The 21563-nt window shown below is 39.9% G+C and overlaps 1 protein-coding gene across 4 annotated transcripts in view; it reads left to right on the top strand.

The window, feature by feature from the left end:
- Window positions 1-21563, top strand: part of MYO1B (myosin IB) — a 145085-nt gene that overhangs the window by 101582 nt on the left and 21940 nt on the right. For all 4 annotated transcript variants that reach the window (XM_088022080.1, XM_088022078.1, XM_088022079.1 and 1 more), the window contains exons 13-19: window positions 6453-6557; window positions 8970-9032; window positions 12415-12615; window positions 14292-14518; window positions 16980-17180; window positions 18809-18902; window positions 19763-19912. In XM_088022080.1, coding sequence (XP_087878206.1) covers window positions 6453-6557; window positions 8970-9032; window positions 12415-12615; window positions 14292-14518; window positions 16980-17180; window positions 18809-18902; window positions 19763-19912 — 1041 coding nt within the window. The remainder of the gene's footprint in view (window positions 1-6452; window positions 6558-8969; window positions 9033-12414; window positions 12616-14291; window positions 14519-16979; window positions 17181-18808; window positions 18903-19762; window positions 19913-21563) is intronic.

Below are 21563 nucleotides of genomic sequence, written 5' to 3'. Positions count from 1 at the left end.
CAAATAATCAAAGATCTCCTGTAGGGCACTCTTCTCTCCAAACTCACAAGGTCCCTGTTACCTGAAAATAAGGAGAAAATGCAAATGTGATAAGTTTCTGATTCCCCATATTTCTGTGCCCTTGTCATCATTCCGAGCTGGTCAGCATGGGGAGCCCCCCTGGGGTACTTTGGTATGCTGGTGGCCGAGTGTGGGGCACCTGTGTCGTGTGCTGGCTGCTGCCCGCCCCCCCCATCCTGCCCCTCGAAGATGCTCTTCAGCACAATATCTGCTTATATTGGTGCCCCTTTAGCAGACTCTGCAAAGGAAAGCTTCTGGGCTCTTGGTAATAGGAAAGAATTTGAGGTTTGTGAGTTAGGAGAATTGCTTGTATATACTCAGAACTACCCTCAGATAGAAAAATTCTTTTCTAAAAAAGCCCCCCAAACCAGAACTTTGAACCAAGACCAAATCTAACCAGTCATGTCTATAGCAGATCTTACGATGTACCTAAAATCATGAGAAATTAATTTTCCTTCTCCACTTTGATTTTTTTTCCCCAGTTCTTTGAGAGAATTAAGATTTGTCTTTCATTATAACTAACTGTTCTCTTCATTTTCCTGTCTAAACCTTCTCAGATCTTCCAAACATCTTGATTATTAATAATCTGCTTAATGATTTATTTTATAACTAAATTTACTTGGGGGAAGTCAGAATAGAGATTTGGTTGCACACTTTTATTTTTTTATTTTTTTTTTAAGATTTCCTTTATTTATTTGACAGAGAGAGACAGCGAGAGAGGGAACACAAGCAGGGGGAGTGGGAGAGGGAGAAGCAGGCTTCCCACAGAGCAGGGAGCCTGATGCGGGGCTCGATCTCAGAACTCTGGGATCATGACCTGAGCCAAAGGCAGACGCTTAACGACTAAGCCACCTAGGCGCCCCTGGTCGCACACTTTTAGATACTTTACCTGCTTTTTGATACAGAATTAGAGAGGCTTTTTTTTTTTTAATGTATTCACCTGCACGCCCCAGATGCCATCCTACATTTTCCTAGATTCTCAGCAAAATTAGAACACATGGAAACATCAGGAAGTCCATTGTATTGAACATGAGGGACCCAGGCAATGAAGAACTTAAAAGTACCAGAAGCTGAAGTATAAGCTCAAAGTCTGACTTGGGAAGAAGTATTCTGAATCCTCATCAGTGCACAAATGAAAATTTCTATAATATTGTATACCCAAGTGGAAAAGAAACTGATGGAGTATAGAGAGAATTCTGCCTTTGTTTTTCCATGAAACTTGACTGCAAGAATTAAGTGTTCTGCCTTTTAGAACACCCTGGGCATCACTTTAAAAATTGGACGGTGAAGGTTCAGAAAAAAAATTTTTAATGTTTCTAATTCTGCCTCATGACCCCATTGACAGTTCCCATGAAAACGTTTTTCAGCTGAGCTGGTGGAAACCTTTCATTCATTTTGGTCTGTCTCTAAATGGAAGAGGGAAACTGATGCATTAAACCATGGGATGATGACCCATGGATTTGACTGCAAAGCATTCCAGGGCCAGCTGCATGAATAGCCCTGCCTTGCTGGCCGCATGTGATCTGACGTCAGTTTGGAAAACAGATTAGTGGAACACTGATACCAAAAATAAGAGGAAATGAGTTAAAACACACAGAGAAGAAAAATCTAGCTATAAATCCTTGTTGAATATAAGTCCAGTTTTGCAAAGGAAGAGAGTTCTATAATCCAGACACTCCAATTCCACACGATTAAGTTTGAATGTTCTTATAACTGCTCTCTGAGAAACATTTATAGCGTCACCATAAAATAACAAATGAAAAAATTAAATTCAGAGCGAAGTTGAGCCATCTAAACTGATTCAGCTTTTTTCTAAGTGCTTATCTGAGAAGTACTAAAAGTGGCAGGTAGCTTACTGGGAAAATCTAACAAATTATTAGTGTGCTGTAGACCAAAGCAGAACAGCAAGCTGGATATTTCACTTTTCATACAGTTGAGCTAGTTTCATATAGCCAAAGTTATTTTGAATCAGGCACTCTTTATTCATCTTGCCCTTATGAACCTCATTGAAAGTGACCCATATACAGTAAGAATATGATAGGCTGGATGCAATGATTGTTCCAAATAAAAGAACCTAATAGGCAAACAAGAGTCAGTGTAGCCTGGTAAGTCTGTCTCATGATGATGAGATTTATTTTCTAAATGGTTTTTGAAAGAAAATTGATTCTGGTTATAGGTAATACCTTCTGTTCCAGCTTTTTTCCTTTATTTTTGTTCTTAACATGCTAGAGAACTTAAAGAGGAAGGAGAATTTTTAAAGTACATTTTAGAACGGAAATGATGGGAAGTAATATGGTTCATAATATGTATCTGTACATCATTACTCTTGCTTCTTAAGTCAAAGCTTATTTTAAATTATGTAAGAAAAGCACTATACTGTTGTTTTTCTTAAAATTTACCATATTTTAATATGTACTAGGAAGAAAAATGTTATGTATTTAAAGAGTGCAAGACTTAAATATCTACCTGTCTTAACACAAGGTATCATTAGCCTCCTCTGTTGCCAAGAAAATACAGATAAATTAGTAACAGGCAGGTATTTTTGACCCATCTTTCAAAATCCTTCCAAGCAGAAAGTTCGTAATTAATACTTCAGAGTATAAACTAGTTGTGAACTTCACTGGGAGTATGGTTTTCTGTTTGTTTGATGTTGAAAAGGTGGACTCAAACTCAGGAATTCTTGAAAGAAGCCCTAGATTTTGAAGTTTTGGTCTATTATTTTATTTCTAAACCTAGCAAGTTCTTCCCACCCCAGTCTACACTTGGTGAATACAGTGTAAAACAGCATAGAACCTAGACACCTGGCTGTGTATCTGTTTTCCCTAAAGCAGTCCGGTGCGGGTGGTCAGGGTTCTGGGCTTCACACAGGGAGATTGTGTGATGGGAAATTCTGGAAATGCTTGTTCGAAGATGTTCCCCAAAGTTTTAGTTTTATCATAACCTCAGCCTTTAGGGATAAATATGAGTTAGGCAGTGGAGACACATTCCATGCATGGGGCCTGGGTAGAACACTGGAGAGAGAGAGAGTGCGGAGATGAGTCATTCAAGCTCCTGGCCACTTCCTCCTGAGGAGACTTGAATTCATGAGACTGACATGTGGGAGACAGTGCCTGCCTCAGGGATCACTGCCACCCACAGTTCTTGACACAAAAGTATCCAAATATCAAATTGCCTTGGGGCCTTGAGATTCATGGGGTGGTTCCTTAGACCCAGTTGAGGTATTTTCTAAAGGGGAGAAGGACTCAAGTGGAAAACCCAGTGGTACTTAGTGCCCGTGTACATGAAGGCGTGTTCTGGACCCATGCAACTTGCAGCTATACAAACTCTTGCCAGGACGTTCCTTAATTTTTTTGCAAATTATGTTTGTATGTTATTTTTAATGATTTGTGAAGTCCCGTTTCCCAAAACATAGGGCAATGTCAACAACGTAAACGTAGATCATGAGAAATGGGATTGCCTTCACGTTTGGCAATGACGATTGCTCTGGTGATTCGTAACGTGTTTTGAAGACCATGAGGTGTGTTTGCAGCAGATGCAGAGATACTTCTGAGGGGAAGTCAGCTGGTTTCTGCCTCGATGCTTGTGCTAGTCTATTTTTTGTTGTTGTTCTTTAGACACCGGGATGAGGTAGGAGAGACAAGTTTTTTCTTAGGCCATCCCCAGAACGTTCTCTCCTTGCCACATTATTTATGTTTGAGGGGAGACCTCGCAGGGACAGCATGGGGTGGGTTGCTGTGGTGAGAAAGAGGAGGTGCTTTTGGAATTTGCTGGATCTCTTCATTCTTTTCGTGACCTGCCATTTGCCTCTGTCAATGACTCTTTGGGGAGGGGGATGTGTCATTTATTTTTCCTGAGAATTTAGAATTAGAAGCATTAGATCCTGAAGCCTTGGGACTTCGAGCAAGTTATGTGAGGTATTATTTGAGTCAAACTGTTTTTATCCTGCATAGCTCACACCTAGCAGAACCACAGTTCAGACACCGCATGTAGGCATCAGGGGCCCGTTTTTTGAACTGATTGGACATGTGTCTTGATTTCAGATTTTATGCCAATCAGGAACATAGCTTGAATGGTAAAATCTGTCATTTGCATCAATGAATAACTATCAATAAGTGTTTACTTTTAGAGGTTTATTGCAAATTAAGAACTGACTGCATTTTGTGTAATCTGTCCCTTTTTGCACCAGAATGCAGTAAGTATGAACTGTTTGCAGTGACAGTCTGTTGCATGCTCCTGTGTTACTGGCTTCACCAACTGTGTGGACTTTGCAGTAGATGGCCATTGATTACCTGTGTGCGGATATGAAATAGAGAGAATTCATACAGGAACTTTTAAATATTGAGGGGAAATCTAGTTTGGGTCTAACTTACCCCTGAAGTTGTGTTGTGATTGTGAAGCTTTGCCTCTGATTTCTAACCTGCCTGTGTGTATTTCATAGTCCTGTTGCAAAGCGTCCCTCCAGCTGTTCAGGCCGTGTCATGTGTCTAAGGACACTATCCTGGTCTTGCTTCTCATTAGTTACCATTTGAAGACTTGTTTAAATAGCTCCATGAGTATAGACTTCTTAAATTAACCGTTAAATAAACCATGAAAACTTTAATTTTATTTATAAGTTTTTGAATTGGGGTAGTAGTTTTATATAAGGATATATTTTACCAAACAAAGAAAGCCAGACTTCCTCGTAGAGAGATGGCCTTATCCTGATCATAATCGTAGTAAGGCATCTAGGCCAGATTGACGTCAGCTTCTAATCAAAATTGTTAAGCTCCAAAGATCGGAGCACATGGCTTTTAAAACTTTATGTGAAAATGAGTACTGGGGAATGCCCTTTGTGTCTCAGACCATTCGTTGAAAGTATTGAAAATAAATGTGTTCCCTTTAGTAAAAACCTTCATGATTAAAAACAAAAAAACTCTTTTCCTTGACCGGACTTAACATTTGAAAGATAAACCAATGATCGTGTGTATGTGTCATTTATGGTTTAGAGTTAAAAGTTCTCCCTGATTAACGAGTTCGCAATAGGAAATGCTTAGCTGAATTCTAAGAAAGAATGTAGTCAGAAATCAGTCAGCATCATAAGTCTCATTTTAAAATTTGTCCTACATAGGAGCAAAATTGATTTTGAAAGTTCAGCTTTCGAAAAGCTCTATGACTTTTTTGCTTTCATCATTTACAGAGAGATTTGAAGGTCAGTTGCTCTGTGTATTCATGAGAAGCGATGAGCTTCAGTTTCACACCGGGATGCCCGTGGCTCACAGCTCGTTAGGGCCAGGACTGGCCACCTCGGTAGGAGAAGAGTCAGGTTTATCAGTGGTGGGGTCGTACTGTCCCTTGCTCCCATGGCCACCATCTCCTCTCCACAAAGACAGACGATAGAGGTGAAAATAACACATCTTACTACCAGATCTACCTCTTCCTGGATGGTGTGGTTCTTGGTGGGGTGTATTCATTCAACAGACAGGCGTTGTGTGCCCTCAGTATCTACGGCAATACATTAGGCCCCGTGGATGGTCCAGAGATGATTTAGGCGTGGATCTTCCACCAGAGTTTGTAGGAGGTAACTCTAATATGAAGGAGAAGCTGCTGAGAACCATACGAGCGATAAATCAGGAGCCTTCTGAGAAGAGAGTTTCTCACTCGGGAAATGATTTTGATGTGCTGATTCCCTTGAATCTCTATTTTTTCGGCACTTCGCTCATTCATTCACTCATCAAGTCACGTGGAGAACTTGCTAGGTGCAAAGTGCTGCATGAGGCACGGGCTTACACTGGTGAACAGAAGAGACACGTAGTCAGCCCTTGCCCGTCTAGTGAGACAGGGCTGAAACTAATTAGTACACGTGTACACAGAGGCCCACACGCATGTACACAGAGCGTGATTTTTAGGAAGTGCTGGTATCTAAGAGTCAGAATGAGGGAGCTGACCCTGCATAGAGGAACAAGAGGTCAGATCAAGAAGACTTCCTCGAGCTGCAGAGTTTCACCCGAGAATGGCGGATTGAGAACTTGGGTGACAGAGACTATAAATCTCACTGTTCCTTTTCGGATCCTTTAGGGGAAACTGTTTATTTATTTATTTTTTGTTTTGTTTTGTTTTATACCATGTGTGAGGTGCTCCTTTGTCAACTAAAAATCCTCATCTTTCAAAATACTGCATAACTTGTGTATACTTCATTCACCCACTTGACTCATGAACCATTTCTCGAGGGCCTGCAGCGTGCAAGCCTCTGTGTGCTGGGTCTCAGTGTCCCAGGAGCTGTGTGCTGGGCCACAGTTAAATCCGCCGGACGGTGTATGTATGGTGTTTCTTGTGGATTGCGGTGTTAGAGTGTCACTGCTGTGTGAGACCTAATGGCATGGCTTATAACGCTCTCTTCATTTTTCTCCATGTAGGACAACAGCTTTGAGCAGTTCATTATTAATTATTGTAATGAAAAGCTACAACAAATCTTCATTGAGCTGACTCTTAAAGAAGAGCAGGAGGAGTATATACGGGAGGTAATGTTGAAATACATTTTGTTCAAGGTTCCTCTTTTTACTCATCATACAAATTGTGGATTCAGAAGTCGCTAAAACAGAACCCTAAAATCAGATTTATCTAAGTTTAGCCACATTTTGTCTTTTAAAAGTGCATTTGTGAGGACATCTGAGCTCACTGGGATTATCTTTGCTGCCCTGCTGCTAGAGCCTAGAACAGTGCCTGGCACATAGTAGGTGCTCAGGAAGTATCAGTTGACTGGCTTGAGTCTTAGCAGGTTCTACTGTAATGATGTAAAATAATAGTGTGTTAAAAAAAGAGTCAGATGAATGAGTAAACAGCAGTGGTACATCCATAGCAGGCAATAAAAAGGAACAAACACCATTTGCAACAACATGGATGGACCTGGAGGGTATTATGCTAAGTGAAATAAGTCGGACTGAGAAAGACAGACACCATATGATTTCGCTCATGTGGAATCTAAAAAACAAAACAGATGAATACACAAAAGCTAGAATCAGACCGATCAACACAGAGAACCAGCTGATGATTGCCAGAGGGAAGAGGGGTAGAGAATGGGCAGAACAGGTGCAGGAGAGTGGGAGGTCCAGGCGTCCAGTTATGGAGTGAGCAAGTCTCAGGGGTGGAAGGCACAGCACAGGGAATACAGTCAGTGGGACTGTAACCTTCGTGCATGGTGCCAGATGGGAGCTGCGCCCATGGTGGGCACAGGGTAACGTACGGAGAAGCTGGATCCCTGTGTTGTACACCTGAGACCAGGGTAACGCTGTGTCAGCTATACTCAAAAGCAGTTTTTTTTTTTTTTTAAACCAACAAATAGTTGATCAAGGACTTATCTGAAGAATTGGCTACTCCAGAATAAAACGTATTAAAAATGAAAGAAAAAAATAATAAAAATGTCAGTCCACTGTCAAAAAAAAAAAAAAAGGAGCAAGCAGTTGATAAACACAGTGACATAAGGAATCTCAAATGCATTATGCTAAATGGAAGCCAGATTCAAAAGTCTGTATACTCTAGGATTCTATGATATGTTGTTCGAGAAAAGGCAAAGCGGCATTGATTTCCTAAAATTTTATAATAAAAACAGGTAATATTTGTTGAGTGCTTACTATATTGCCAGGTGTTGTACTAGCACTGTGTAAATTATCTCACTTAATGTAATTTGAAAATAATCAGAAGTAATGTTTATAAAGTTTCATCCTTAATTGTAAAACCATATGTGGTTTTCATGCTTTCATTTTTTAAATAATGTTTTTTGAAGTATAAAATTATTTCAAACAAAAGGAGCAATTATTGTACTGTGTCTATATTGTATTATATTTTTGTTTTTATTTGCTTTAATATTTTAATAATGGTATTACCTATTTTTCTTCATTTTCTATAGTGTTATTGTAAATTATTAAAGACACTGAATCCTTTTTTCTTTCCTTTTTTTTTTTGCTTCAGTACAGAATTTTCTAATGTGATTGTTATCCCCAGTGTCTTAATAAAATAACCCAGGTACTCGAAAGCTAAATCATAAATATTTCATCTTTCTTTTAGAATGATCACCATGCTTTAGAAACATTTCATACTTGGCTGGCACCTTTTTTAACATAAACATCCTAAAAGCCAGAGTCATTCTCTTCCTGTCTTCTCATCGTAAATGGATTGCCCAAACTTTGATCTGTAACTTAAAACAGTTGGTACAGATTGTCTAAAACACGTCTAAGAATATATAGGAAGATCCCCAGCTTGCTATATGAATTAAATTCCCCTTAGAAGAAAAATAAATGTTTACACTTACAGGCACAGTGTATGCAGATCCAGAATGATGACATATAGCCTCACAGATTTGGCTTTGTAGCTAGCCTCAGAACCAGTGGGTCGATTTTCATGTCTTTCCTTACGTTGGAAATATTTTGTCTTAGCACTGGGATGTTTTTACATTTGAAATAGTCAGCTGCCTTACAACATGGGATTGACTCTAAAATTAATTTTTCCTTGTGGTTACAAATTAAGAACAGAAAAAATGTGGGCCTTAGATTCCTGGGATCAAGTTCTGACTTATTTCCTTATAAACATTGTAAATATACACAAAGTAATATTGACCCAAGGGCCTGTTAAGTAAATGTTTGGCACAGGGCCAATGAAGTGCATGGGAAATTGCCACAGATGGGAGAGTGGAATGGGAGGCGGTCTCAGAACAGGTCAAGGGCGTGCGTGCACTTTAGTCACATCATGTCAGTGGTAGACCGCTGAAATTAAGGAAGTTTTGGGAACCAGAAGATGACAGTTTGCAGCGCTGATTTTATAAAGGAAATACCCAGAGAGGACATGAAGCATAGAAAGGTAGCACAGTGGCTGTTTTATAGATGGTGGTGTGTGGCCTCATCATATGGAATCTGATTTTGTTCTCTCTTGTTTCTAAGGGCATAGAATGGACACATATTGACTACTTCAATAATGCTATCATTTGTGACCTAATAGAAAATGTGAGTATAAAAATTGCTTGGTAATAATTTCCTGCACAAAAGATCTCGCAGGCTTCGGTGTTAAGCTGTAGCATTTTCGCTATTTTGACACTTTTCTTTACAGAACTGCAGAGTTCTGGAGACTCCATTATAGCCATCAGAGATCATGCACAGTTCTTGAATACACACATAGACAGCTGGACGTTTTGATCCTTGGCTAGGATTTTCAATCTCGTCCCGTGGCCACATCACAAGAGCCCACGCATGACGTTCAGATGCCATGCCCTCAGTGCACGCCCCATTCTTGCTGGGAGCCCAGGTCTAGTCCCCGGCTCCTGGCAATATGAGCACTGGTCAGAGGAGGCTCGGGAAAAACGTTTTTGCCCAATCATTTATCCATTTCGTTTCCAAAATTCCGGGAGCCACTTAATACACTGTTCAGTGGTTATTACCAAAAAGAGAATTATCGGTGAGGATGTGTGAAAATGTGCATGATTGCTGGGAGTGTAAATTAGTGTAGCCACAATAGAAAGCAGCCTGGAAATTCCTTAAAAAATTAAAAATAGAACTGTTGTGTGATCCAGCAGTTCCACTTCTGGGTATATATATATGCAAAGGAAACAGAATCAGGATCTCGAAGAGGTATCTTTACTCCCGTGTTAATTGCAGCATTATTCACAATAGCCAAGATATGGAAACAACCTAAGTGTCCGTCTTTAGATGAATGGATAAAGAAGATGTGGTGTGTATATACAATGGGATATTATTCAGCCTTGAGAAAGAAGGAAATCCTGCCATTTGTGACAAAACAGATGGACCTTGAGGGCATTACGCTAAGTAAAATAAGTTAGGCAGAGAAAGACAAATGCTGGGTGGTATCATTTATGTGTAGAATCTAAAAAAGCCAAAGAAACAATAGAATAGTGGTTGCTAGGGGCTGAGGTGGGGGAAATGGGGAGATGTCAGTCAAAGGGTACGGACTTCTAGTTACAAGATGAGTAAGTTCCAGAGATCTAATATATAGCATGGTGATTACAGTTAACAATGCCATATTATATATTTGAAAATAGGAGAGCAGGTCTTAAGTGTTCTCATCACAAAAAAAAAAAAAAAAAAGGTAACTATGTGACATGATAGAGGTGTTAACTAAGGCTTACGGTGGGAATCATTTTGCAGTATAAACATATTTCAAATTATCACCTTGTATACCTTAAGATTCCACAGTGTTATATGTCCACTGTATCTCACTAAAGCTGGAAAACATTGTTAAAATAAATTAATAGAGAACAACAAACGTGCTCTTCAAGTTTAGGTAAAGGAGGATAAAGGGGCATGCTCTTCCAGCTACATGTTCTTCAAGTAAGATAACAAAAAAAATTTCTTTGAATTAAGATAAAGGAGGAGAGAGGGACAGTCATGGGAGCTGAGCTAAGTGGGGCCCCAGGAGTGGTTCCACTACAGACCCGGCCTCGGTTCAGACTGCCTGTGTGGGGGCTGTTGTGTGTGTGTGTGTGACTTTGCAGGTGGCCGAGGACCACGGGAATTTTCAGGTGACCAACTGTGTCTGTATTTATGTGAAAAGGCTTAAAGTATGAAAAATTACTAGATAAATCTTGGATTCCAAAAGGTTACTAAATATTTTTTTTACATCGTACTCTGTAGTTTATTATAAATGAATTGATTGCAGAAAGGTTAATTCGTATGTGAAAACTTGGGAGCCCTTTTTTTATGCTTAAGATTACTCACACTCTTGGCCTCGATAACAAAGTTATTGAAAGTTATTTGAAACGATGGGTAAACTTTATCGTCCTGCAGTCTTTTTAGCTGTCAGTGGTAGGTGAGTGCTGGAATAGAATCACAGGCTCGAAATGTCCAGCAAGTCACTTTCTTTTCATCTGTAACAAGACCTTTTGGACATTATGTAATTAGCCAGTATCTCTTCCCTCAGTTTTTAAGATATTCCTGAAGGCTGCACCTTGAATTAAATGGAACATTAAATTGAATATTCTGAAGTATGACTGTTTAAGTAAACTTTGCTTTGAAATATTTGAACAGTGTTGGAAGGTGAATGCTAACGTTCCACCTAAAGCAATTCAAAACTCTAATATCCAGAAAAATCAGTGAATTTACTGAAAATTTTGTGCTTGTAAATTTTGTGACCAAAGTAATTTGCTGTGAGAACTTTAACTTTCAGAAGTCATGACTAGTACATTTTCCTTCAAAAATATAACATTGAACTTATTTTCCCTTCAAGAAGGAAAAACAGAGAGAGAGAACCATGGTAATACACTTAATTTAACTAGATTATCTCAGCCCCAAATCCCCTTGCCTATATGCTTGGAGAAACTCAGGTTCACGTAGAAGCCTGGGTACATAAAGGAAATGTTTCCTTCCGGCGTTACCTAACAATAATGTTTACTCTGGGGCTGTTGTGAACACACTTGATCCCTGAGAGTCCACACTTCCCCTGGGGTTTTGTGTGGAATGAGCAAATGCTGGTCGGAGGATGTCATGGCCTTGTGAGGAGAAGGGGAGAGGAACTGGGAGCTTTGGCCCGGTGGAAGTGGGTGGGGCTGATGGTCAGTAGAGTGGATCGTTCTCTTTGGAATGGGGACATACGGGCCCATAGGGGCAGTGCAAGGAAGAGCGGCCTTTATTTAGCAAAGTAGAAGATTCTGGATTTTTGATTCAGTTTAACTGGGCTGACTGCTCTTAGGATAAATGGGACCATGGGGTCTGAATACACAACAAATTCTCACTCATGTTCAACATTCGTTTTGAAATTTTATGTGGAAGAATTTTATTCTAAACAGATATTCTTAAAACACAGCTTGATTGCGTTGATCCCAAATCACATTTTTTTTTTTTGCGAGAAAATAAACTGTATTTTTACATGAACAATCTGAAAACATCTGAAACCAATTTCCTTCTGAAGCTATGGATCAAATAATGGCCTTAGAAGACTGTGCTTTGTGATTTGTGACCACATGTCGTAGAGATTGCATTGTCACATGTAGTTTCTGACGTTTAGATTTGTGTTTGAGTGTGTTTGGAATGTGAGGTCTGATTTGCCTTTTTTGAACAATGTGGATTTCAGTCATCAGCCCGCTGAGGTAGCTGAGGTGACTCCTAAGTCCTGTTCTTTGGGGGGATGGGGGGCAGAGTGGGGGAGGGAGACTGATAGGGACCCCCCCCCCCCCAGCAGGGACACACACCTGGGCTGTGGAAGGGGGCCAGGACTCCTGTGGCTTCTTGTGGCTTGTTTTGATTCTCTGCTTTTTGTTGTAACCAAGCGGAATTTTCTTGTGACTAAGTTAATTGTGTTTGACGGTGTAATTAGGAATAATTATTTAAACAATACAGTGAGGAAGGAAGGAAACCCTTTTTACTTCCTTTCTTGCAGAACACAAATGGGATCCTGGCCATGCTGGATGAGGAGTGCCTGAGACCTGGCACGGTCACCGACGAGACCTTCTTGGAGAAGCTCAACCAAGTCTGCGCCACCCACCAGCACTTTGAGAGCAGGATGAGCAAGAGCTCTAGGTTTCTCAATGACACATCCCTGCCTCACAGCTGTTTCAGAATTCAGCACTATGCTGGCAAGGTATGGGGGAGCTGCGAGCACCCAGTGGGCCTGCAGTCCTTCCCTTGAGGAGGCCATGCCTCAGGTGGCATTTGGACCAGTGCCAACTTGTAAGAATGAGTCGCCGAAATCACAATAGAGGTAGAATCTGAATCGTGTTGAGTCAAAATCTTAACTGAGAGCTGAAAGGAAAAGCCAGTGGTCTTAATGAAAGAGCTCAAATGTATTTTAAAAATCGATTTTATTGTTTCCAAGCTCTCCGTTATCCTATAAAAATAGATCTGTCAACATGAATAAAAGGAGACCTGCTAGTAAAAATTAGGAGTCACTAACGACTGACAGTAAGGTTTTAGAAGCACAGATCACTTAGCAAAAACAATGAATTCTTAGACTGAGATTTTGAAATAACAGTGGGGAAAATACCTACTTTTTTAAAAAAGCACTTATTGGGATGCCTGGGTGGCTCAGTCGGTTAAGCGTCTGCCCTTGGCTCAGGTCATGATCCCAGGGTCCTGGTATTGAGTCCCGCATCTCCCTCTGCCTCTGCCCCTCCCCCTGCTTGCGCTCTCTCTCTCTCTCTCTCTGACAAATAAATAAATACAATCTTAAAAAAAAAAAAAAGCACTCATTTGCTTAATATTTGAGGGAATTAATTTTATGCCACCTAAGGTCTATAAAGATAATGTTAATGGGCGCCTGGGTGGCTCAGTTGGTTAAGCGACTGCCTTCGGCTCGGGTCATGATCCTGGAGTCCCGGGATCGAGTCCCGCATCGGGCTCCCTGCTCAGCGGGGAGTCTGCTTCTCCCTCTGACCCTCTTCCCTCTCGTGCTCTCTGTCTCTCATTCTCTCTCTCTCAAATAAATAAATAAAATCTTAAAAAAAAAAGGTAATGTTAAAACCAATTTTGACAATAACTTAATTTTTAGAGTCCTGAAAGAGTATCAGTTGATGTTAATACCTTCTTTCTTTTACATAAGGTTGCCGACATCAGGCTCCTTGCTCCGAAGGAGGCCTGCTTCTCCCTCTCCCACTCCCCCTGCTTGTGTTCCCTCTCTCTCTGTGTCTCTCTCTGTCAAATAAATAAATAAAATCTTTAAAAAAATAAATAAATAAGGTTGCAAATTCCAAAGAGGAAAACATTCTTATTTATATATTTATTAAAAATTAGGTATATAGTATCCAAATTTCTGTTAATTTCAAAAAGTTGGAACCTAGTACTTTTTTTTTTTTGTTAGCTTATGTTATTAAAAGATACTTTTCTGGTCAGTTTCTCTGCCCACTTAGGATGTCTGAAAATATCAGTGCTATCTCTGTTTTCTCCTGTCTACTTTTAAGCAGACTAGAATTGGCACATGTGAACTAAAAAAAAAGAAAGAAAAGTAAAACCTCAAAAATGTGCTCAAACACCAAAAAAGCCTACAATCCTTTGAAAATGTTATGATAGCATTTTTTGGAGTTTATTCTTGCAAATCCTGAAGTGTAATAGAATTTATTTTGAACTCTTCTGTGATTTAGACAGATGGAATTTAAACTTGGAGGCTAATTTGGTATTAGGAGTGTGACTAATGTGCTGAGGGAGGGGGGTTGATGGGGAAAGTAGAGGCTGAATTATAGATAGTCTTGGAATATTTTTAACAGTTGTGTGATGCCTGGGACTGCAGTTTATCAGCTGCTGAGTTTCGTGTGCTGCTCTTAGGTGCTGTACCAAGTGGAAGGATTTGTTGACAAAAACAATGATCTCCTCTATCGAGACCTGTCCCAAGCCATGTGGAAAGCCGGCCACACCCTCATCAAGTCTCTGTTCCCCGAAGGGAACCCTGCCAAGATCAACCTGAAAAGGCCTCCTACAGCAGGCTCTCAGTTCAAGGCGTCTGTGGCCACACTGATGAAAAACCTCCAGACCAAGAATCCAAACTACATTAGGTATTTCTGGCACATAAAATTCTTCGACAGGTTCATTAGGAAGGTAGTTTCAAGGAAGATCATTTCCCTGTTTGCCTAAATCGGAATATAACCCCCACAGAGGATAACCCAAGTTCTTACCCATCAAATAAGGTGGTCTCTTGGGTTTGCTTAAAAAATCCTCCAGTGCTCCTCCCACCTCTTCAAGCAAGGAATTTCAAAAAGCGGGGGGGATAGATATTTAATGAAATTGCATTGTTCTCACATAGGATTTTTTACTTTTTGTATCTTTGTTTCATGACATGTTCAGAAATGTAAGCGTTTTTCTGGTAAAGGTTTTGCAGAAAACTCTTCTATTGGATTCATCTTCTTACATTAACTTAGAGCACAGCATTAAAGCAAGTGGGGCTTTGGTTCCAACTTTGGTGTTAGGAAATATGTCTCTTTCCTTCTTAAGACTTACAGATTTGGAGAAAGGAATGACTCCCAAAACATTCTTAAATTTTTCAAAGCAACAGAAAGAATTCCTTCAGAAGCATCGGGTCTTTTTTTCCTGTTTCCAGGGCACCTTAGATCTCGAGATTCAGTAAAGCCCAATGAGGATTGGAGTTTTCAGTGTGTATATTTGGTGAAGTAGATAATGGGGGACGTGTATCGAACAGGTCAGGTTTCATATAGCGCACACACACTCACACATCCCTTCCAGAACTGTCTTTGAAAATGCCATTGTGAGGAACCTAGCGGGAAGAACATTTCTGTGTGGTTTGTTTACCTAATATTTATAATGGTAACAAATATAAATAGTCAAAGCCCCCTGGTTTGATTGCAGTCAGATTGGAACATATAGCAGACAAAGATCCTAGTTTCAAAAAAGAAAAAAAACCCAGGAAACTTTCTGTGGTCAGTTGCTTTTGTTATTCTCAATTAAGTGGACTTTTAAAAAGTTATTATTTAATAAGAATTTACATGATGTGATATGCACAGATCCTGGGTGAACAGCTCAGTTATTTTTTCATCATTGTATTCTCTTTGACAACCACCATCCTGGTCAACATAAGGAATATTCTATCACCCCAGAATGTTCCTTCATCCCCCTTCCTTTTTAGTGACTTTATTGTATCTCTAAGAAGTCTTAATAAACTATAAGCTTGTGCATATATTATATTATTTCTAGAGTCCTTGTAGTTTCAGATTTCACGTTAAGGTCCATATTTTTCCATATAGATATCCTATTGCTCTGGCACCATATATTGAAAAGAAAAAAAACACTATTTTTTATTCAGTTATCTTGATGCCTTTATTGAAAATCAGTTGAAAACACGTTTAAGTGTCTAGGTCTAAACTCACTAGGCTGTTCATTGATCTGGTTGTCTATTTTTAAGCCAAAGGGTGGACATTATTTTTTGTAAATGTAAAAGGAGAAGCATAAAAACACCGAAGTCAAAATAGGTCAGACTTAATTATTCACATATTATGTATGTGTGTAGAATTTATTTAACACTTTTAAGTAGGCAGATATAACCATAAATGTTTAACAATGTATTAATTAAGATATAGAGATTGCTTCCATAAGATCCAAACATAACAATGGCTTAAACAAGACTCATTTATTCCTTATGTAACTTCTGAGTATAAGGATTTTGGGACTAATCCAGCATTTTCTTCTGTTTTGTGGCCCTGTGGTTCCCAGGGTGTTTCCCTCATCCATATTGTCAAAGATGGCTTTCTACCATGTGGCTCTGTATTCCCAGCCAGCAGTTAGAGAAGAGCAAGGGGAGTGCAAGTCCCTTCCTTTTAAGGACACTCAGAAGTGCCATATATTAATTCTGTTGTGATCCTAGTGGCCAGACTTTTGATCACATGGCCACACCTACGTGCAAAGGAGGCTGGGAAATGTTTGTTGTTCCTTGGACAGCAAAATGCCTTGTTAAAAAGGAGGGAGATACAGGGCAATAGGGAACCAGTTGTGTTTTTAATAGTTTCATTGAGTTCTATCATACGGTACAGTAAAGTGTATGAATCTTAATTGTACAGCTTGTTGAAGTTTTTATATATGTATACCCCTGTGCCCATCATCCCCGAAGGTTCCTTTGTGCCCCTTCTCTGTCGATCTGCACCCCTACCTCTCCCCAGAGGTAATAGCAATACTGATTTCTAATCATAGATTTGTTTTTCTTGAACTTCATGTAAATGGAATTAAAAAATATGTACTCTTTTATGTCAAACTTATTTCAGTCAACAAAATGTCAGTGATATTCATCCATGTTATTATTGTATGTATTAGTATATTCTTTAAGTGTCATGTATGTCATATTCATTTTTAGCTTTCTGTAAAAAGTTTAAAATAATTTCAAAAGATATGACTAGGTTTCCCAAGAGTAATAAATAATTATCGCAAAATAATTATATACTCTACTTTGTAAAACACAGATCTATCCTCAAGAGACAGAGTTTAAAACCTGAAATCTTTGTAATATTTTAGGTGCATCAAACCAAATGATAAAAAAGCAGCACACATCTTCAGCGAGGCTCTAGTATGTCATCAGATCAGGTACCTGGGTCTTTTGGAGAATGTTCGAGTGAGGAGGGCAGGCTACGCCTTCAGGCAAGCCTATGAACCGTGCCTAGAAAGATACAAAATGCTTTGTAAACAAACATGGCCTCATTGGAAAGGACCAGCAAGGTAAGAAATGCATTGATGACATTTAATAATGAAGTTTTAAGGCCTACAAATCCCATGCTATTTTCTTCACCTGCTGTTAGTGAAACAGTTCTGTGGCAAGTTGGATGCATCCTCTGTGTTGGACCCTCTTCCATTAGGGTACCGTTTTGTGCTAATTACTGATTGATTATAGAGGCCTCGATTGTAAGGTCTGAACAGGGCTTATCAGATCCACATTTGGAACTTGTATGTCAATAGAATTTTAAAAATATGCTGTGGCAAGTTTGTAGGAGGGGATTTGTAATTGCTAAGTATATTTGTGTAGAATCATGAAAGGAGTTAGAGGCATCTCGGATCACTGCTCTCCGCTTTTTGGGTTTTTTTTTTTCCTGGGGAATTAACCCCAGAGACGACGGTGAGTGGGGGTGATGGTCTTACTCTTCGCCTGGGTCTGCACCAACTGAGAAATAGATACAGGAGCAGATAGGACTCAGAGTCAGTGTTATTGCTGGTAAAGCTGGATTGGAGAACACGTCAGAATCCGGGTCCTGCGGCTTTCCGCCCATCTTCCCTGAACTGTACTCAGGCATCTAGTCCCAGACAGAGCGACGGACCACTGCAGCCCCTGTGAGCTCTCCACATGCAGACAGAACCTGTGTACTGCCGGGGGGCTGCTGCAGAAGAGAAAGCAGGCTTCAGCTGTCCGCTGCTCTTTCTTCATCTCTTGCCAGGCGGAGAAGTTGCCCCTTCTCTGCAGGTGGTAGAAGCTCTCCCAGCCACCACAGGAAGGCCGCCGTGTCTGTTTTACAGGCTTATGCAGGCACTAGGGATTTGATTTCACTATACTGGTATTGCCCCCACATTCTCACTGGACCTGGCCTGGAATAGAGCACTCACCCTGTATTACAAGGAGATGAACTCCAGACATATGATCTGGCCTCCGATGCACAGGTCAATACCCAGGCAGCATGGGATCTGCATACTGTTTGTTCCCGTTGCTAATTGCCAGGGTATTATGGTCGGTATTTACCATAATGCACAGAACATGCCTTCACTCCCTGCTTGGCACCTAGTCCCTAAGTTGGTGGGGTGAAGTTTGGTTAAAGATTGATGTTGAAAGGGGGTCCAGGATGGAGAAGTCAGAGCCCAGTTCAGGCCTTGCTTCCATCACATAAGGCCTCTGCTTCATTCCACCCCATTGGCCTGGCACTTAGCACTGTCTCTTGAGCTCTGCCCATGCTGTGAGGCATGAGCGCAATATTAAAAATATTTTCAAGAATTAACTGAGCAGGTTCAAAAATAAATATGAATTTCTTGTATCCCCTCCTGGTTCTGGTTGGTGCTTTGTTATGGGTATATTTGATACAAAGATTGTCTCTGCTAATGAAATCAAGATACTGGCTTTAATGCCATATTTTCCTAGACTACATAGTTCTGAACCCAAATTTACTCTTTTAGCGTTACTGGATTTGGTTTAATTTGTGGAGTTCAGTCTGAAAAATCTTTCACAAAAGACTGCTTACTGAAAGCCAATTATACTTGGAAATAAAGCTATTTTTTATGCTGCTGAGAACCTGATACCATGATTGAAGAGAAGATAACCTCTTTTTGTAACTCAAAAAACTCACTGTTTTTATTTATTTTTATAGGGCTGGCGTGGAAGTTCTGTTTAATGAATTAGAGATTCCTGTGGAAGAATACTCCTTTGGTAGATCAAAGATATTCATCCGGAACCCAAGAACAGTAAGTAACCAAAATCTTGACACTCTGAACTTACGTTATAATCATATAGGCAAGTCCTTAAAGGATATTTAACTTCATAACATCACCAGAGATGCTGCCAGGAGGCCCACATTCTTGTTTTTTCTGCAGATGTCCAGGAGGATGGGCAAGTAGGAGGGCAGTAGAAGAACGTAGTTTTTTTAATGAAACATCAAAATCTTTGAACTGATAGATTGTACAACCCTTACTAGAGAAACGGTTATTACAACAATAAAACCTCCCTAATTTATAGGAATTGGGGGTAAATTCGGTCTATATTGATTATAGCTGAATTTTGTAATAATTTTAGGAAAGACAACCCTATTATTTTGAGGTACATGAAAGCATTCCTACTGAAAAAATTTTTAAGGTGAAAAGGACACTTAAAATTCTATGTAGGAACTCCAAGGGAACTTTTTTTGTAAATGAGTATAGACTAGGATGAAGTATAATTAATGTAGCAGTGTCTTTGGTAATGTGGAGAATCTGGTAAATGTTTGAATTGTTCAAGAGAGAAACATTATCAGCATCCCCCTGCGCTTAGTAGTTGCATTCCCGTGGATAGCGTGAAGGTAAATCTAAGCTTCCAGTTCATCCCCTCTCTGATTTGTCATAAATTCTACATCGCCCTATTGTAAATAGTGGATTTTGTATGAATTCATCAAAATAAGTCTTCTCGTGGGTTGTTATTCCTATCATCTGTGATTAAGATGGTTATGCATTTTTTTTTCTCAATGTGGTTGATTCTAACATCGTGAACTTTTTCTTCCTGGAGATGTCTTTCATTCATGTCGTAAGGTTTTGGTAGACTTTTGATAAATCCATCTATCCTTTCTTATTAGTTATTCAAACTAGAAGACCTGAGGAAACAGCGTCTTGAGGACTTGGCCACTCTCATTCAAAAGATTTATCGGGGGTGGAAATGCCGTACACACTTCCTGCTAATGAGAAAAAGCCAGATCGTGATAGCTGCCTGGTACAGGAGATATGCGGTAAGAGCCTCCAACCTTTCTCATCTGTAATAATGATGCTCATTTGCAAGTATTCATTATGTAGTTAACTGTGTATGTCATTTTTACATATTCGGTTCCCCCAGCAACTTCATGGAATGAGTGCTCTTGTGGTACCTTTGTTAAAGACAGGGAAACTGAGGCATGAGTCGTTAAGTAACTTGCCCATGGGCAAACAGCTACTTAGCAGCAGAGATGAGGTTTGAATCCAGGACAACTTTAAAGCTCAAGTTTAGTATGTCACGACGCTGCCTTCCCTGATAGAGATACATGTAGTGAGAGATTGAAATCTTGAAATTGCTCATTGGATTCGAAGAGGCAGTGTCATTTAACTCTCTTCGTATCGTAGGGTCAGTTTTCCAGAATAATTGGCTGTTCTCCGTGTATTGTAGCAGCGCTGAAAATGGCTTCATTCCAGAAAACTAATGCCCCATTGTAGTAGAATTCTGGGTTTGGTGCAAGAGTGCAATTTCCTTTAGTCCTCAGATGGCTGGTCTTATTAACTAGGGGAAAAGACTCAAAAATACAGTATGTTTACTTAATAGACATGGCATTTCTTTTTGGGATTTTCTTTCTCACTTGATTATAGATGTTTCACTGAAGGAGTAACATGTTTGACGGAAGCCCGAAGGTTTGCCTTTAGGCTAGCTTAAACCTGGGCTGTGTTCTCACAAATGAATTTTAGTGATAAAAACACTACTCCCAGTGCTTTTTCAATCTATGCCTTTGCTCTAGAGAGTGAGTTGGAAGATGAATTGAATTTGCAGTCAGATCTCCTTTAGGGTATTCTGTTTTTCTGCTATAGAAACATCTTACTAGGAGGCGGTGTATAACCAGGACATAGTGTTGCTGACCTAGTCTCATGCCATGTGTTTTAGCGTAGTATGTCCAAGTTTGAGAAATTAAGGACATACTTAAATGATTAAGCCAAAGAAAAAAAATTGCTTGATCTTTAAGAGAGTATCTTTAAAATTGCTTCCTCTAGTCGAAAGGGTACAATGAGCAGTACGGGTGTGGATGTATGGACCTGTCCAGTCACGATGTTAGATGCATTCCTATGTATTCTGCAAAGGCGCAGAGGACAGTTGTCACCAACCTGGCTGTGGTGGATTCTCTTCCGTGCACACAACAGTGGCACTTGGCATTTCTGCAGATTCATAATGCTCTATTTTGTATTTGCCTGCGAAAGGGGGGACTGAGAAATCGCCAGTCCTCAGGGACCCTTTTCATCATTTATTTTTGAGATCATTAAGAAAATCCAAGTTTGGGAGTGTAGCGAATTCATCTGTCTTGAATCCTATGGATGCTTTTGCCAACACCTACTCTACCATGCTTAGCCCTAAACACAAATAATGTACCCAACAAAACAACCTAATTTCCTGACCTCCTAGAGTTTATATCTAGTAAGGGACAATATGGGTGTAAGCAAGTGAATGATCGGAACAATTACAGATTGTAGTCAGTGCTAGGAAGGAAACAAGAGTACTGAGATAAAGGATAGTGGAGAGTTAGGATATAAATTTAGATAGCATGGTCAAGGAAGACCTCTGGAAGGCGGCATTTCATTGGAAAGCTGAGAAGAAACAGACAGGGCAATGAACCGGGAAGAGCAGGTGCCATCTGCAACCTTTCC

This window comes from Eumetopias jubatus, unplaced genomic scaffold (assembly GCF_037043125.1).
Source record: "Eumetopias jubatus isolate StellerSeaLion01/CBP00866 unplaced genomic scaffold, mEumJub1_p1.0 scaffold_3, whole genome shotgun sequence".
Classification (NCBI taxonomy): domain Eukaryota; kingdom Metazoa; phylum Chordata; class Mammalia; order Carnivora; family Otariidae; genus Eumetopias; species Eumetopias jubatus.
The sequence above is the reverse complement of the archived record's forward strand: the minus strand, read 5'-3'. Positions and strand labels throughout refer to the sequence as shown.